Source organism: Aethalodelphis obliquidens, unplaced genomic scaffold (genome assembly GCF_003676395.1).
Source record: "Aethalodelphis obliquidens isolate GAN/ISIS:26980383/991018 unplaced genomic scaffold, ASM367639v1 scaffold2, whole genome shotgun sequence".
NCBI lineage: Eukaryota > Metazoa > Chordata > Mammalia > Artiodactyla > Delphinidae > Aethalodelphis > Aethalodelphis obliquidens.
Window position 1 is genome coordinate 29,171,100 of NW_020837946.1, and position 19,392 is coordinate 29,190,491.

Genomic DNA, 19,392 nt, shown 5'->3' on the forward strand with positions numbered 1-19,392 from the left:
AAAAAAAGAATTCATATTCCTGGACCACTTCTCTGTATGACTTGACATCTACCTCCTAAATACTTGCAAAAGTTCTGCTCAAATGTCATCTCATCCTTAAGGCCTTTCCTGACCACCCATTTATCATTTTAGCCCCTGTCCCCACTCTGGCACTCGCAATCCTCCTCCCTTGCTTTATTTTTCTTCAAAGCACTTCATCAGCATCTGACGTTATACAAATTTCACTTTTAGTTAAAATTTTTTTTTCGATAATGTAAGCTCCATTGGGGGAAGAAACTTTTATTGTTTCCAGTTGTATTTCCAGAATCTGTAAAAATGTCTGAATATGATAAATGCTCAATAAGTGTTTGTTGAATGACTGACAGACCGAGTAATAAAATGGATGGATGCATGATGGAGGGATTAATGGATTGATTGATAAAGTGGGTCTTTTAGAATGGGGTATGAAAGTGTCTCAAGGAGTAATTACCCAGTGTTGGAAGACGTTAGTGAAGTTTGAACCTGGGACAGAGAGACACAGAAGTCTTGTTCTCAGCCAACTCTGTGTGTGGCCTTGGGGACTGTTTCTAAGACTCGGTTTCTTCACCTGAGAATAGGGATAACCTGTCCTTCCTATTCCCAGAGTAATATTTGTGGAGACAAGATGAGGAAAGGGAATTGCAAGTCCTACGCAAAGCTAAACGTTCTTTAAATGTTGGTGTGTTATATTCTGTTCACCAGAGTACAATTGAGTTGTTCACCAAAGTAAAATTCTAATGGAATAATTTGCACTTTAGCCTAGATACTGATGAATTCAAAAATTCTGATTAGTGATTGGTCAAGGGGAAATTAATGTGGAATATTACTATTTTACATTGTGATAATAGGCAAAATCATATCCTTGCTATCTATTAAGTTTGCACATTGGTACTGACCATCTTCTAAGAGATTCATGGTTATTGCCAAATGGTAATATTGAATTCATTCATTGATTCAGCAAACATTCTTCATCCTAATAAGTCTCCTTCCTTTTAATGTGGATTCCATGCAATAGCTTACCCTGATAATATTTTCACTTACAAAAACATAACTGAAATCCAGGTACCAAATATTACCACTATGATTATATATTTTGGGACATTCTTATAAATATACTAAAAAATGAATATAAAAACTGTGAAAAAGAACACACAAAATTACTTCCATTTACAGCTAATATGATTGTGAATCCCCAAGAAACCACAAGTAACTCTAGCTAAAACTGTAGAATTAATTGGTTTTGAGTGGTGGAAAATAAAATATGTATGCACAAATAGCTCTTCACTATATCAGCAATAGCTAGCTAGAAATTTTATAAAAATTGCATTTACAATACCTGTAAAATTATTTTTAAAAGAAACTAGAAAAAACTTAACAAAAAATATACAAAACCTATATAAGGAAAGCTGTAATATTTGATTGAATATACAGAAAATAAGACCTGAGCAAAAGGGAGAACCATAGCAAATTCCTAAAAGAGAAGACACTAACATAACAATATACACGATTCAAAAATTAACCTTAAAATCAGTACTCGCGATGCTTCTTTGGTCATTTGCAGCCATGCACAGAGTGGGAAAAAAATGTGAGTTGCCTGATGCACAGCTGAGGTAGAATTGAGTGACACCCTGCCTTCTGGTTTCTGCCCTTAGAGTATAAACACGTGTCCTTTACACAGTCTATCTTGTGCCATGTTTTTCACATTTTTGTGCTTTTTCTTGGTGACTTCACTATTGCAAATAGCCTCCAAACATGGTGCTGAAGTGCTGGCTAGCGTTCCTAGCGCGAGAAGGCTATGATATGTCTTAACAAAAACTACGTGTATGAAATAAGCTTCGTTCAGACACGAGTTACATGGGTTCAATGTTACTGAATCAACAGTAAACATTAAACAGTATACATATATCTTTAAATAGAAACACATGGGGGTGGGGGATGGGATGAACTGGGAGATTGGGATTGACATATACACACTAATATGTATAAAATAGATAACTAATAAAAAATAGAGAAAAGAAACACATGAAAAACAAGGTTATATATTGATAGGTTGATGAAAATATTCTGACCAGAGACTTCCAAGATCCTAACCCTGTGTTTCCCCCAGGAGCCATCGTTCAGTTTCCACTAATTCATTGTTCACGTGACTGCAAAGAATATAGCTACCATGGATAATAAGAATGAACTGCATTTAAATTAAATGCATTTCCAAACAGAATCATGATGTTTTTTAAATAAGATAAAATAAATTTGAAGACATGTTGAAAGAATAAAGGTACAAGGATATTTAAAATTGTGGAAATAAAAAATAGTGAGAGGGGCAGGACAGGAATAAAGACGCAGACGTAGAGGATGGACTTGAAAACACGGGGAGGGGGAAGGGTAAGCTGGGACGAAGTGAGAGAGTGGCATGGACATATATACACTACCAAATGTAAATTAGATAGCTAGTGGGAAGCAGCCGCACAACACAGGGAGATCAGCTTGGTGTTTTGTGACCACCTAGAGGGGTGGGATAGGGAGGGTAGGAGGGAGGGGATATGGGGATATATGTATACATCTAGTTGATTCATTTTGTTATACAGCAGAAACTAACACAACATTGTAAAGCAATTATACTCCAATAAAGATGTTAAAAAAAATTGTGAGAAGGGTTGTTCTTCAACAGGTGTTAAAACTTACTCTAGAGCCACCATGACCAAATAATATAGTATAAATCATAAATGGGTATATTGATCTGAGGATAAGAATACAAAATTTGATTAATGATCCAAGCATAAATGAGAGCCTAACATATGAGAAAGGTGGTATTTCAGTTCAGTGGAAAAAGATGCCTAACTGGCTATCCATCAGGTATCCATTGTTTTGCCCCATAAATGAAAATAAATTCCAAATTGATTGAAGTTTAAATGTAAACATAGTTTAAAATAAAAATATTAGAAAAATTTAGGAAACCTGGGGTTGGAGGAGACCTTTCGAAGCAAGACAACAAAATAAGGAATCATGAAGTAATAGAAACACACATATATATGATGACATGCGAATGTAGACATTGTCTCATGGTAAATGATATTATAAACAAAATCAAAACTAAGTCTCAGACTTGGAAAAATATTTTCACTAAGAGGATAAACTGTGCTATGGAAAGGTCCCTACAAATTGATAGGAAAAACTGAAAAAGAAGAAGGAGAAGATGAAGAAGAGGAAGAGGAAAAGAAGGAAGAGGAGAAGGAAACGGAAATAAGGAAGAAGAAAATGAGGAAGAGGAGAGCGAGGGCGAGGAGGAAAAGACTCCAAGTATATAAATAGGCAAAATCACAGAAGAGGAATTCCAAATGGCCATGAAACACACAAAGATATGCTCATCTTAACTAGCGGTTAGAAAAATGCCAATTAAAGGAACAATGAGATATTGTCACTTTCTTTAACAGAATGGCAAAGAGTAAATGAATAACGTCCACTGCTGGTGAACATGGAAGAAATTAGGTGCGCTGGACATTTGGTTGAAGTACAAATGGCTATAGACTTTTCAGAAAATAATCTGAAAAATAATTCATTCAATAAATCTTTAGTGAACACTCTTCTAGGCACTTGGGATATATCAGGGAACAAAAGAGATGAAGATCTCACGGAGCTTTCATTCTACTGGGGAAACTAGACAATTAAAAATAGGCATATACATGAATTATAATAATATATTAGAAGCTAAAAGTACTAAAGTAAAAGAAAGAAAGAAGAGCCAGGTAAGAGAGAGCAAGACTTAGAGGGAGTGTTGGTAGCAAATTTAAACTGAGTGGTCTTAGTGGTCCTCAGTGAGAGGTGACATTGGAACAAAGCCTTGAAGGAGGTGAGGGAGTGAATCTTACAGGTACCTGCAAAAGCATACCGCTAACTGAGACTGCCAACTGAGACACACACAGGAGTGTGCCCGGCAGCTCCAAAGAACAGCAAGGAGGCTAGTGTGGCTGAATGGAACGAAGGAGGAAATATTGACAATAGCCTAAAGGGGGCAGCGTAGAAGCAAGGCTATATAAATATTTTCCTAAATTTTTTCCTAATGTTTCTATTTTGAATTTTAATTTAAATGTTCAACCCATTTGAAATTTATTTTAGCAAAGGTCTAGCTTGCTTTCTTTCAGATGGATAGCCAATCTATCTTTTCCCACTTCAATGAGATACCAACTTTGTCACATATTAGGGTTCCTTATATACTTGAATCAATTCATAAAATTTATATTCTCTTCCTCAGATCTAGAGGTCAATTCTTGTGCATATACTAGATGTATGGTCATGGTGGTGCTATATTAAGTAGAAGGATAAAGTTGCTGTCATCTGAAATGGGGGAGGCTATCGGTGGAACAGTATCATAGGGGAAGATCAGGAGTTCAGTTTGGAACATGTTAAGATTGACGTGTCTCTCAGACATCCACATGGAGATGTTGAGTAGGCAGTTTTCCATTCGTGTCCAGAATTTGGGAGAAAGTCTATTGGAGATCAAATTTGTGAATTTTTGACATACATGTTTTCTTTTGTTTTTGTTTTTTTTTTTGCGGTACGCGGGCCTCTCACTGTTGTGGTCTCTCCCGTTGCGGAGCACAGGCTCCGGATGCGCAGGCTCAGCGGCCATGACTCACGGGCCCAGCCGCTCCGCGGCATGTAGGATCCTCCCGGACCGGGGCACGAACCCGTGTCCCCTGCATCGGCAGGCGGACTCTCAACCACTATGCCACCAGGGAAGCCCGACATACATGGTTTTAAAAGCCATGGGATTGTATGAGATCACCAAATAGACAGTGTAGATGGAGAAGAGAGGAAAACTGAGAACTGAACCATGGGACACTCCACATGACACAGTTGGAGAGAAGGTGAAAAACCAGCAAGGGAGGCTGAGAAAGAGTGATGGATGAGGCAAGAGGAAAACCAAGAATGAGGAATCCTGGAAGACAGGTAAAGAGAGTGTTTCAGGGAGGAGGGCATGGTCTGCAGTGTCAAATGCTGCTGCTGGGTCAAGTAAGAATTGACCTTTGGATTTAACACTGAGGAACTCATTGATGACCTCAAAAAGAGTATTGTAGGACAGTGGTTGTAGAAAAAAATCAGACCAGAGGCAGTTTAAGAGAGAATGGGAGTTGAGGAATTCAAGATACCAAACAAGAAAATCCTTTCCAGGATTTTTTTTTACTATAGAGGGAACAAAGAGCTAGTGTAGGTAGTAGAGTATCTGAAGTTAAGAGAAATGTTTGGTTATGACGGGGAAAATAACGGCATGTTAGTATACTGAAGGGGATGAGTTTGTAGAGGGAAAACTTGATGATCTGGTGCAAGAGAGGGGAATTGTTGGAGCAATGTCATTCGGCAGCCAAGGTGGGATGGAATCTATGCACATGTGGAGAGATTGGCTTTAGAAGAATGGTACCTACTAAACATAAAAATGTATACAAGATTTGGCCCTTGATCCATTTTTGGAACTCTGTCCTATACGAATAAGAGCATTACTACATAGAAAATAAGATAAATGTTATAGCATTGGGGGGGGGCACTAAATAAACAAACTGAAGATACACTGGTAGACAAATGGTCGATTATATATGATACAACATACAAGAGAACATAGTGAATCTACTTAAGGACAAATTTTAGTACCTATCTACTATACTAGAGGGCATTCATCATCATACATTAAGAGAAAAATGCAAGTGGCAGAATTATGTGTATGGAATGATGCCATTTTTGTTTCAAAAACAAATTCAATATGTACTTTGCTGTTTGTAAGCATCTGTGTGAATGCAGAAAATGGTGTTGAACAACCCCAAGGTGTTAAAATGATTTGAGACGGGGTAGGAATAGAGTGTGTTACTCAGAAGCTGTGTGACAAAGAAGTCATGGGTTACGCTTTTTTCTACCCCAAAGTGCCCACTCCTTAAACACATAATTAAAGTGTACCAGAGTAATCGCTTCTTTCCCTATACTCTCTTTGCATTCTGTAGAAATAATCGCACTTGGTCAGAAATGATTGTGTATTTGTCTGTTCATTACATGTAAAGTCTCTGTGAGCAGGGAGTTCTCTGCTTTTTTTAAAAGAAGTCTTTTTATCTGCAATAACTCAAGATGGTAAGATGCTTCAAATAGTTTTTGAATAAGGGAACGAAATTAAATGGAATTGTATAAAATGGATATGCCTGACCTTAAACTAGTCTACTCTATTCTATGCTCTTTTAGATATGACATAATAAACACACATCTGCACTTAGAACCCCTAGTATCTGACCTGGACAAGATGACCTGGGGGATTTTCTGTAGTCATCCCTGAACTTCTCTGCATTCTCATTTTTAGATTATCAAGAAGGAGGGAAATGGAATTTTTGTTCCTATTATTGGCTATTTAGCTCTATATCAACTAAGTAGTTGGAAAAGAGCACAGAGGAAAAAGTTGAACTACTTTATTGCTATTTTTGGATATTAAATTGACTAGCTGATTTGACATTTTTTCTAAAAAGACTCTCCTCAATGTCATACCTGATCATTAAAAATTATTACAACCTCTCATAAAATTCTATTTTTGTAACAGGCTCTCCATTCAGTACAATAGATCTGAAACACCGAGGTATGTAAGTCCAACTAGACCAGTAGAAACAGCAGCCACAGAGGCCTTCAAACAAATACCTCAAAGAGTATCTCTGGCTCAACAAACCAACGGCAGTAGCACACATCATCAGGTGAGTCCGAAGGGGAAAAGAACAATTAAGGCACAATTAACGGATAAAGTGTAGCTTTGAGGGGACTCTTCCCAAGTCTACATCCTAAAGGGAAGCTGTATTCAACTTTGATATTTTTAAATTACTCCAGTGTCCGTAGATACTAAGTCTCTGCCCGAAACTTTTAAATATAGCTTACTTACAGACAAGGCTTTCTTCTGCCCACAATACCTTAACTTGACTCTTCACTATCTAAGATTCGATGTAATTAAAAAGTAGGGAAAAAGAGAAAATTAGTTCATCCGTACATAAAGAAAACGTTCAGGAATTTTCAAAGGGAAGAGATGAGAGAGGAAAGTGAAAGAAACATAAGAGGGAAGAAACTTTTTTTAAAAATCCCAGTGAAATTTTTTTCATCAAAGGAATTAGAAATGCTTCTTTTTTTTGTTTTTTTAAGCATACAGTCTGCAACTCCTTTATCATGTTTTCAATCAGTTGTTGACTTGCCCTCCCATGTGCAACTCCACTTGTAGGTGTCCCTTCATCATTGTAATCAGTACAGTCAGATCCTAAGGGAGGTCTTCAAAATATGATCATCTGTGATGTTTTTCAATCATCAAAGAGAAATTAGAGTTCTCATACTGCAGTTGTTCCTGGTAGAAGTGTGAAGAGGAGAGTAAGTCTTGTGACCACCCAGGAACGAACAGCCTATGCGCTGCCTCTGGGTGAGGTTTTTCAGGTCTGTGTGCGTTTTCATCAGCAGCTCATGCAGCTGCACCACTCAGACACCCCTCACTGCACATCCAAGAACGCCTCTGGCTGGAGTGCTGGGCAGAGAGCAGGAGTTACATGTGCGGGGACAAATGAAGAGCTGCTCCATTTCCTGCTTCGAATAAAAGAAAAAAAGCCATTTTCACAATGCGACAGTTTGTTTCACTTTAACATTGCTTTGTTCTGAGGCAAGAAATTTAAAAGAGGTTTTGCTTTCCCTCCTTTATTTCACTTTCTTTTTACTCCCTGTCACCTCCTTCTCATTTTTAAAGTTGCTACAGCCTATCTTTTGTATGTAATACATTTCTTTCTTTGATTATAAAGAAAAACATTTTTAATTATACAAATAAGACCTGAATCTGTTTGCCTTAAAGAAAGTTAAAATATTACAGATAAGGGTAAAGTCCTTTTCAGCCATAATTCCCAGCCCACATCTGGTCCCGAGTTTTCTAGAGGTAATCTCTTTGGGGTATATCTTTGCAGACCTTATACTATGCATCCAAATATTCAAATATTCGTACGTGTGTGTGCCCAAAGAGGGCAAATTGTTAGTATCTATTAAACTTAAAACCTGGGAACCTTGCACATGTATGCACAAGGAGGCATGTACCACTTTGTTCATTGCAACATTGCTTATAATTCTGAAAAGTTGAAAATAACTTAGCGTCCTTCCATTGCAAATGACTGAATAAACCATGGTATCTATTCTCTGGGTATACCATGGTAGGTCCATATGTGCTAACCTGAAATGCTTCTCAGTTGCATAACGATATGTACCATATGATAACATTGATATTAATGATGTAAAGCTCACTGATTCAAAGTGATCTATGCTAGGCACGTAGAAACTGTTTGAATATTTGAATGAAGAGGCAGGCAGGCACTGGTCACTCAGAAGGGCCACAAAGAGCATGTAACAACCAGAGAATGTGACTTCAAGTCTGTAGCTCACTTTTTCTCCCTTCCCTACTCTCTTCCTCTTGTAGGCTGTCCCTATGGAAGAATGTTCTTTCTCCCTTCCCTACTCTCTTCCTCTTGTAGGCTGTCCCTATGGAAGAATGTTCTCAAGGTGGCCAGTCCCTCTTCAGATCATTTGTAGGGAGGAGAAAAGGCCACAGAGTAAAGCCACAGCTGCTTATAAATGTAGAGTAATGAAATCCAACCTCCCATTCAGATGAATGGGTGCCACGGGCTGGTACATGGTGCCCCAGGAGCCTGGGCCAGGCTGGGTCAGGTCAGGACTTGCTCTTGGGGTGCAATTCAGGAACCAGACTGTGATTTGAGAGATAAGGTTTGGTGAGAAAATCCTAAATGAGAACTGAGCTGATCATTATTAACTCAAAGAGACTCGGTGAATGCAAAGAGTAGTGATGAGTCCCAGTACACAAGCAATGGAAAGATAAGAAACTCTCAGTAGAAGATGGATGGTAGAAGTGAAAGATTTCTTGAACCAAGAGAAATTAAATAACCCAACTGCTTTTTGCAGATGCCTTTAGAGAAGGAGACGTTCTGAGCAGCAGCCTAACTCGGGCAAAAGACTACTGTGACTTTTTTTTTTTTTTTTTTTTTGCGGTACGCAGGCCTCTCACTGTTGTGGCCTCTCCCGTTGCGGAGCACAAGCTCCAGACGCGCAGGCTCAGCGACCATGGCTCACGGGCCCAGCCGCTCCGCGGCATGTGGGATCTTCCTGGACCGGGGCACGAACCCATGTCCCCTGCATCGGCAGGCGGACTCTCAACCACTGTGCCACCAGGGAAGCCCACCAGTCACTTTTTGAAAAAGAAATTTTTTTGAAATATCATTATCATGTTATTATGAATTTTTAGGAATATGGGTTAAATTCAACCCAAAAACTTATTTTCTCTATTTCTCGCTTCTCTAGACCATAGTCAGCATTAGGAATGAACTGTGGAGGACTCACGAATCCATTAATGCTCTCCATAGGGACAGAAGGTAGGAACCACGTGTGGACAAATACTAACAGCAGAGACACATCAATAGCATTTTGCTTCGCTTTTAGAGGAAGAAATTCTACAAAGTTTTTACAGTGCTCTTTTTTTCTCTTTAATTGGAAGACATTCCTTAAACAGAGAAATGCTATGACTCCAGTATGAAGGTAAAAGGGGGCTTTGACTCTATTTGAGTAGTTAAGTATAACTAAAACCACCCAGATAATTACATTAAGTTTGGGGTTTTGATTGAGTGATTTTATTCCTTGAAATTTGGTTAAGCATTTTCAGTGAAGTATTGTGTGTGTCTTGTGTGTGTCTTATGGCTTCTAAAATAAATCAGTACATTTCTCCAACAGTATCTAACTTTCTTAAAGATTTACTAGGCTGGCTGGAAACTGTCTACCATCTTATTGTGTCTCAAAGGACTAATTATTCCTTTAAAAAAATTATTTATTTATTTGGCTGTGCTGGGTCTTAGTTGCAGCAAGCGGGATCTTTAGTTGTGGTATGCAGGATCTTTTAGTTGCGACATGCAGGATCTAGTTCCCTGACCAGGGATGGAACCCAGGCCCCCTGCATTGGGAGCGCAGAGCCTTAACCACTGGACCACCAGGGAAGTCCCAGGACTAATCATCCCTTGAGTTCCTGTATCATGTTGTCATTCCTTTAGAAGACAACATTCCTGGCTCCTCAATAAGAAGGTCCCCCTGAGGGAAGACCTTTGTTTGCAGGCACAATGCTTGGTATCTAGTAGATGCTCAATAAATTAATGAGTAAATATATACTAATAAATATGTATTAAAATAAAAATAGGTCATCAATAAATTTACCGAGCATCTAATATATATGTGTATGTATGTATATATATATATATATATATATATATATATATATATGATGAGATGTGCTTCATAATGCAAAAGTATGAAAGGTAACGAACATTTTAAAATTCTGTGATAACTCATGAAAAGAAGCTTAATAACACTTTTAAAGTAATTTAATAATAATTTAAATGTTAAAAACAATTTTGATCTTTTTCATGGTATAAGAAAAATAAATTAGAAATAAAATTAAGGAAAATAGTATAGGAATAAAAAGGCAATTTTGAAACTTAAAATGTAGAAATAAAAAGGAAATTTTGAAATTTAATTCTTTAAAACTTAATTCTTAAAATAATTACTTCAAACAATTACTTTAAACTAGATGATTCCCTTTTATATAATTCATACCCACTACATACACCATTGGTCTCCTAGTAAGATATTTATCAACACAAAGAATACCAGTGTGAGCCTGATTCGTGAGTAAAATCCATGTGAAGGCTTTATCCTTGTTCCTGTCTGCCCCATTATTTTTATCAATGATTTGGTTAAAATAGTAGAGAGCATGCTTCTCAAATGTGTATGACATGATACCAAAAGGCATAGATAATAAGCTAAATGACAGTCTTGAATCACTAAGATATCATAGTCTGGAATAGTGGGACAATTAATAAAGACCAAATTTTAAAAGATTAAATGCAAATCCTACAATTATAGGCCCAGGTTCACAACAAATAGCGTGGAAAGACCTGAGATATATAGTCAACTGTAAGTTCAATTACAGCCCACAATTTGTCACTGATGATTTAAAAAGCAATGCAGTCTCAGACTACATTACAAGAAAGAGTATCATTCAATTATTAGTTATCTATTTATTACTCTATGCTAGGTGCTGATCAAGAAAAGTAATGTTCCACTGCTCTGTGTGCGATTAACTCGCCTGGTGAATTAACTTGCCTTTGTGTTTATTTGAAGACCTGGCACATGGGAGATTCAAGCTCCTTAGCTCCAAGAAGCAGAACTGCATATAAAGATGTAAAAGTTTGGAAAGACAGATTTCAGGTCATTTGAAAGGAGTTATTTCTCAAACAATCTAAACTGTTTTGTTAACAGTGGATATTTACCTTGAAAGTATGGGGCTCCCAGTTGCTGGAAATATTGGCATTGGGTAAATCATGTTCACTGGAGACTCTCCGAGGATTTCTCCATTAAAACAAACAAACAAACAAAAAATAGAGTAGAAAAGAGCTGCACTTCTCATAGGGCTTTCCCTACTTTCACCTGGATTGTGGAAGGATGGGAACGCATGTCTTCTAGATGTTCAAACATGGTGGATGGGCCAGAAAGGAGGAAGGGGATGTGGGTGATAGACAGCATGGGAGAAAGATAAACTGATGTCACTACTGGTCATAACAAGCACAACACTCTAAGTATAGAAAATACTGTCTAGAGAGGCCTTCTGAGAATGTTTCTTTGTTGTCTGCTATATAAAATCCCTGGGCTGACTCCTTTCTGAAAAGTCCATCATAAAGAAGTGCTTGAAACTCCAATTACAATCAAGGATTTTAGAATCAGACTCCTCTTTCACCTGTGTGGTTGCCTGGAAGTTTGACAGCCATCTTTTAGAGATGCCTGCTTTGGATAGGAGCCCCAGCTAAATTCCAAGACCTCTCCAAGATCTGTGGCAATTAAGAATTTCAAAGGCTCTAACATTGAGAAATGTTGTTGCATTTCCTACCAGGGAGCCCATTTCTACAACTTCTACAAATATGACCACAGCACTGGTCAAAGAATAAGACTGTACTTTAGAAAGCCAATTTTCACTGTATACATACACTGTAACAGGAACTAGTTTAGGCCTGGGCCTGGGGATATGGCAAGAAGCAAAACAGAAGAAAAGTTGCCAGAATAAAGAGACAATAAACAATTAGTAATAGAGTAAGTAAGTAATAGAGCAAGTAATAGAGTAAGTAAGATATAAGTAAAATAACAAGTAAAACAGGTAGCATGTCATAAAAAGTGACTGTGCAGTAGTGTGAAGGCTCGAGACTAAGTCAAAATCTAAGATCGCATCATGTTCTGTAGCAATTAGACATGGCAAAAATCCATGGAGACAAGGAGATGGGAAGGACTAGGGAAGGAGATGGGAGGTGATGGAGGCGAGGTTAGGAGTTCTGGTTTGCAGTTTCAAGTAGAGCAGTGAGGGAGAGGCTCACTGAGAATATGATGGTGACCAAAGACTTAAAGATGAGGGGATGAGCTGGGCGAGAACCTGAGGGAAGGAGGCATTGGGGGCCAAAAGAGCCAACTCTGAGGGCAGAACATGCCCAGTGTGTTTGAAGAGTTGCCAGAAGCTCTGTGTGGCTGAAGGACAGACAGTGAGTAAAAGAAAGCAGAGATGAGGTCAGGGAGGGAAGCGGAGGGTCTTGGCCATTTTGTTCAGCTTTGGCTGCCTCTATAAGGACTTTGGTTTATTCTAAATAAGGCGGGGAACATTGGAGGGCTTTGAGCAGAGGAGTAACATGATCTGATTTATGGGTTTTCTTTGTGGTTCTTTTCTTTAAATTTTTAAAGATTTTTTTTTTTTGGATGTGGACTGTTTTTAAAGTCTTTATTGAATTTTTTTACAATATTGCTTATTTTATGTTTTGGGTTTTTGGCCGCGAGGCATGTGGGATCTTAGCTCACTGACCAGGGATTGAACCCATATCCCCTGCATTGGAAGGCGAAGTCTTAACCACTGCACCTCCAGGGAAGTCCCCTGCCTTATGTTTTAAAAGAATTACCCTGACTACTTGGTTCATTCTGAAACCAGTGAACAACTAGACTTAGGAAGAGAAACCAAGACCCACAATTCACAAATTGCATCATTGTTCCCTCCCTGTGGTCTTGGTCGGGTTTTAGGTATTTAACCATGACATGTATGCTATCATTCTAAATGGAGTGTTTCTGGACAAAAGGATAACGAATAAAGTCAATATTCGCATTTAAGGAGCTGCTGAAGGTATGCTGTCAAAAGTAATCCATAACATGCACGATGAGTTTTTGAAAACACCTCTAAAACCAATGAAATTCTTGGGGGAATTGTGTATATAATAGACACGAAGGACAGCTGTACATGGTGAACGAACAGTTTAAAGCGGATTGATCAATGTTAGGTAATAGTCGAGGCGCAGGCTACTCCGGCATCTTCTCCCAGAGAGGACCCAGGGTACATCTCGCTAGGGCTCTTGCATCTTGCTGTGCTGATCTCTTGCCCTTCCAACCCACTCAGACCTGTCCTCTTTGCAGGCTCCTTAAAAAACAGTTAAACCAATACAAAGACAAGTTGCAAGCCATATATGCCTGCCAGGAAGAAAAAAGTTGCAGATTTGAAACAAAGATTCACGAACTCACAACCAACCAGGACAGTCTGTGGACGAAGCTACAGCTAATGGGACAGAATCTACAGGTATAGAATGTGGGAGACACTGGCCATCTGGGCCATCTGGAAGTCTGACCTAGAATCTTCTGGCTGAGGGTCGGCTGCAGCCTGAGGCTTTGCACCTCACTCTGATCAGCCTCTTCCCTTTCCCTCTTCTCTCCATACCCTGACCAGCTCCCCTTTTCATCAGCCAGACGATATCTTCCACTTTTGCGAAGGAAGTGCCATTGGGAGAGAACAGCATCGGTACCATTTAGAAACAATAGACCTGGGGCAAAGGGGTTCTTTATAGCATTGAGCCTTAAACCTTTAGTCTCAGCATCCCTTTTAGAGACTTACAATTTTTTGAGGATCCCAAGGAGCTTCTGTGGGTTATATCTATTGCTGTTTACCCTAATCAAAATTAAAACTGATAAGTGGTTTTAAAATAAATTTATTAACTAATTTGAAAATGCAAATAATAAATCCATTATATATGGAACGTTTTTAAATAGTAATTATTTATATATATTTAATGAGAAGACTGGCATTGTTTTACGTTTTTTACAAATCTCTTTAATGGCCGGCTTCAGAAAAGACAGCTGCATTTTTCCTAACTGCTTCAGCATTTGATCTGTTGCAAGATGTTCTGGCTGAAGAATATGAAAACATATGGCCTCACACAGATTTGCAGTTGAAAAAGAGAGGAGTATTTTAACAGCCTTTTCAGATAATTGGAGACCTTCTTTGATACTACACCAAAACATGATCAATGATTGTTTTTTAAAGGATGGTTGCAATATTGAATCTGAAACCATATCTCTTTCACACCGTGTTTCATTAAAATACAATATTCTGTTGTGCTTTTTGAATGAATCTTCTATCCACGCATGATTTTATACCATCATACACTGGTCATTTGCAAGTTCACCAAGCTATGCCGAACTTCCTAATGCTCACCCATTTCATTATACAAGAGTTTTAAAAGTCATTAAAAAATCATAAAAAGTCATATTCATTAATACTACCATGAATCTCATCAGAAAAGTCTTTAAGAATTGGAAAGCAAGCAAGCTCATGGTAGTGGATGCAAGTTTTCCAAAATTCTAATTTTTGCTTAAAAGCTCAACTGTTAAAATTGGCAACACATATCATTGTTTTCCTTACTGTCACAGTCTCACTTCATTCATTTTTGAAAAAATGTTTGCCAAATAACCATCTAATTCTTTTGCACAAGAGGCAACTTTTATATTTCAGTAAACATAAGAAGTGTTTTATGCATACTTCCCATTTCATCACATATAATATTAAGAAGACATGGGCTACTAAGAAAAATAAGAATTTTTGCTACACCTTCAAGAATAGTCTTTTTTTTCTTTTTTATCGAAGTATAATTGATTTACAATGTTGTGTTAGTTTCAGGTGTACAGCAAAGTGATTCAGTTATACATAAATACATATATTCTTTTTCAGATTCTTTTCCATATAGGTTATTATGAGATATTGAATATAGTTCCCTGTGCTATATAGTAGGCCCTTGCTCTTTCTCTATTTTATTTACAGTCGTGTGTATCTCCTAATTTATCCCTCTCCCCCCTTCCCGTTTGGTAACCATAAGATTGTTTTCTATGTCTGTGAGTCTGTTTCTGTTTTGTAAATAAGTTCATTTGTATCATTTTTTTTTAGATTCCACATATAAATGATGTCATATGACATTTGTCTTTCTCTGACTTCACTTAGCATAATCATCCCTAGATCCATCCATGTTGCTGCAAATGGCATTATTTCATTCTTTCGATGGCTGAGTAATATTCCATTGTGTATATATACCACATCTTCTTTATCCATTCATCTGCGTCGAGGATATTCTTAAGAGGAGCTGCCTTTTTTTTTAACTGCAAGTGCACGATGGTAGGAATACCATCACTACTGGCACTGCTTGGTGATGCTGCCTTGATGTGCGGTAAACACCAACAACTTTAGCTTTACTTACTCTTGATTTTGCACCATCGGTGCAAATGTCAACACAACGAAGAGGCAAATAACCTCTAAGTGTTATTGTGAAAATAATTTTGACCTCATGGACCCCTGAAAGGGTCTCAGGGGCCTCCAGGAGTCTGTGGGCCACACTTTGAGGGCTGTGCTTTGTAGAGAGCACACCCCCCATATATTATTCCTATGACTTATTATGAAACCCCTCACAACATACCTACCTAAATGGATCATTATGAATGTTCTATTGTAATACTTTTTAGCTAGCAATCCAAGATATCCTGACATTTCCAGATATTCCTTATGATATTTTTAGAACCTGAGCTTTCAGAACCTAGCGTTTTCCCAAATTCCTTGTGATTATTCTCTGTGATGTTTCAGAATCTGAGCTGTTCTACCTTTAGTTTGACATTGAATTAACAGCATAAAATAAAATTAATATAAATGTATTTAGAGACAAAAAAGAAAATCTTACATTAAAATTTCCTATTGGAATATTAAAATTTAATGCATAATGAAAAAGTAAGATAAATGTTCATTTCTTCATAAATAAAGTTTTCTTTACCCAGGCAGTGTTGCAGCCCCTTCATCCTTCATCTTCCTGGCAAAATACGGTTGCCAAGCGTGACCATGGAAATGGTGAAGAAAGTTTTCAGAGGGGAGGAGAGTCTTCCCAGATCAAGGATGCCACTGAGGATGGTTCAGAAGAGGAAACACTTCCTAAGTCCACTGTGACTGATGAAAGTTACCAAGGTCCAGCACATGCAGAACATGTTCTACCAAACTCAGAATCACCAGAGGCCATTTTGCAGCCAAGGTCAACGCAAAGCACCAGGGCACGAAGCCAAGCACAAAAGACCTCGAAAGAAATCTTTAGTTCCCTACCCAGTTCCCAGGAAGGACTGCTGCAGGACGCCTCCCAAATTGCTCCTGCTGAAATGAACAGTCCTGCCCTGGCACCTGTGGAAAGGAAAGGGGCAGTTAACATCCAGGAGGGAAAGGATGAGCTGGAGGAAGAGGAACTGCAAGAATTGTTGTCAAAACTCATGGATGCCTTCACTCTAGAAATGCCTTCAGGTAAGATTTACACAATCACTAGAGATAGTGATGGCCACGGAGTTAGGCTGCCTTTTAAAACACTTGATTCTATAGCTCTGTATTAGCCCTACAGCTACGATTCATCTAGTGGGTAACAGAGTTGTGAGTCTTTTGGACATTAGTAATCTCTCTGAACTTGATTTCTAGTGTTGCCTAATTGATGGGGTTATTGTGAGAATTAAAAGTGATAAGCCATATGAAGTTTTAGTATAGCACCTGGCACATACCAAGAATTCAATAAATACCTATTATTTTGTTATTGCAATTGTTATTATCAATAGTACTAAAACATATATAACTGGGCAGCCTGATGTTACCATTTAAAAATGGGATAAGAATGATGCTGTCTTTCTAGATAATTGATTAAGGTCTCTGTATGATTAATAATACCCTCATCATCATCACCTTCATAAGTTATGTCTCATTGTTAAACCTAAAGGCTCTTTTTATTAATACTTCTTTATTATAGCTATCCTGTTTTACAGTGACATTGTCTTATTTATAGAGTATTTTGTCATCTTAATATATCTATATCTGTATCCATTTCTTTTTAAGAAAGTGTAAGATCTTTTATGTTGGAGTGATCATATAGAGACTGGTGATAAAACAAGGATAACATTCTCATGCATTTCTGCATCAAAGAAGGCCTTCCCAAAATATTTCTGAGTTGGTGTATTAGATTGCTAAGACTGCCATAATGAAGTATCACAGATCGGGTGGTTTAACCAATTTAAAAAAATTTTTTCTCACGCTCCTGGAGGCTGGAAGTCTGAGATCAAGGTGTCAGCAGTGTTGGTGTCTTCTGAGGTCTCTCTCCTTGGGTTGTAGATGGCTGTCTTCTCCTTGTGTTTTCATACCATTTTCCCTCTGTGCATGTCCCTATCCAAATTTCCTCTTCTTATAAGGACGCTACTCATATTGGTTTAGGATCCAGCCACGTAAACTCCATTTCATTTAATTAACTCTTTAAAGACTCTATCTCCAAATATAGTCACATTTGGAGTTACTGGAAGTGGGACTTCAGTATATGAATTTGGGGAGGGAGACACAATTCAGCCCATAATAGTTGGTGAGCTATAAAATGGGACCATGATAATGTCAGTTATATATTGAACTTGGTAGCGCCAAGTCAATGAAGTAATTACTTGGTGATTCTAAAAATATCTACTGTGAAGAGAGTTGGAATTATAATCCTGTATTAGAGAAAACAAGATCACAAAGATACCAGAAGCATGCTCAGGCTGCCTGAGACAAAGACTGGATGAGAACTCCCTGTGCCTGATTCTTGGGCCAACACAAGATTCCACCCACTTATTTCCATCTAAACATCAGTGGGGTCATGATGAGTATTCAAAGCAAAGTCAATATCCACTTGACCTTTTTAGGAAAATTTCACATAAAAATTTGACTTTTATTTTAGAAACTATTTTAGGATTTCACATATTCATCTCATTTTTATTTTTTGTTTCTCCAATTGAGTTTTTGAAAGCTGTTGATTTTTAAAATATTGTATTGGGTCAGCCCTCACAAATGTAGCAGGCTATATTGTACATTTCAGATTCCTAATAGACTAGGTCTACTACACGTATTTGGGAGACAATATCCCAGCACTGCATGCAGTTTGATACCTAAAAGATCCATGCATATTTTAAGTAACTTTATCAAGGTCTATACATATAAATGTATCTGTATCTATATATACACCCATCATTATATCATTTAAAGGGAAATCATGAGAAGGCAAAGTTTATTTTTAAATTCAGATAATGCAATAATGTATAAAGATGCAGTTAGCATTATCCAATCTTGTAGATAATATAAAAAATATATTCTCAAAAAATTTACCTCTGCTTCCATTTACAATTTAAATAGAACCATTGAGATGTTTCTGTAGGTAGCATGCATTATTATACAAAAGTGCTTATGATATTAGCAGGGAAGTGCATCTTTCCCTTTTTGTTATTATACTGCATTGTATACTTTGTGATAATTCAGTGAGTACTAATTGACAAGATTTAAATTTATAGTTATTTCTTTTATATCAGTTTTATTTCTTTGAGGCTTTTAAGCATAGGATCTATGTTAATCTTCATGGCTAATATCTACATTTATTAAACATTGCCATTCTTCACTCAAATATTTCTTACTAAGTTTGTATCCCTATTCAATCAGGTATTGAATATGATTCTGTTTGTAAACTCTACTTAGCCACTGGCAATATGGATTATAAAAATACACCCCATAACTTATGCATGCTTATCAAAATCACGGCAAACGTAATCAGAGACAGAAATGTGATAACCACATATATGAAGATGTGGAAAGGCAAACAAACTAAATTAAGGTATTGGTCATTTTTGTTTTATTTCTATCTCTGTTACAGATGCATCAGATAACAGCAGGAAGTTTCTAATCATTTTACTGCCCCTGTTTTTTATTTTTTAATTTGAGAATTGTTGGAAAAATTAGAAAGATCTAATGTTTGTAATATACTAAGATTTGCTCAGACTGTCAACCTATTCACCCAGTGTGTGATTATCCTAGTAGCTGACTAGTTTTCTGAATTGGAGCTTTGCTAAGGAGTCAACACATTTTGGAAATTAACATGAACTTTATATGACTTAAGACTTAATAAGACGAAA

General features: G+C 37.5%; 1 protein-coding gene across 1 annotated transcript in view; it reads left to right on the forward strand.

Annotated features, from left to right (window-relative positions):
* Positions 1 to 19,392, forward strand: part of DYTN (dystrotelin) — a 50,770-nt gene that overhangs the window by 27,628 nt on the left and 3,750 nt on the right. The window contains exons 10-11 of the mRNA XM_027114746.1: positions 13,549 to 13,708; positions 16,222 to 16,729. Of these exons, the coding sequence (XP_026970547.1) occupies positions 13,549 to 13,708; positions 16,222 to 16,729 (668 nt within the window). The remainder of the gene's footprint in view (positions 1 to 13,548; positions 13,709 to 16,221; positions 16,730 to 19,392) is intronic.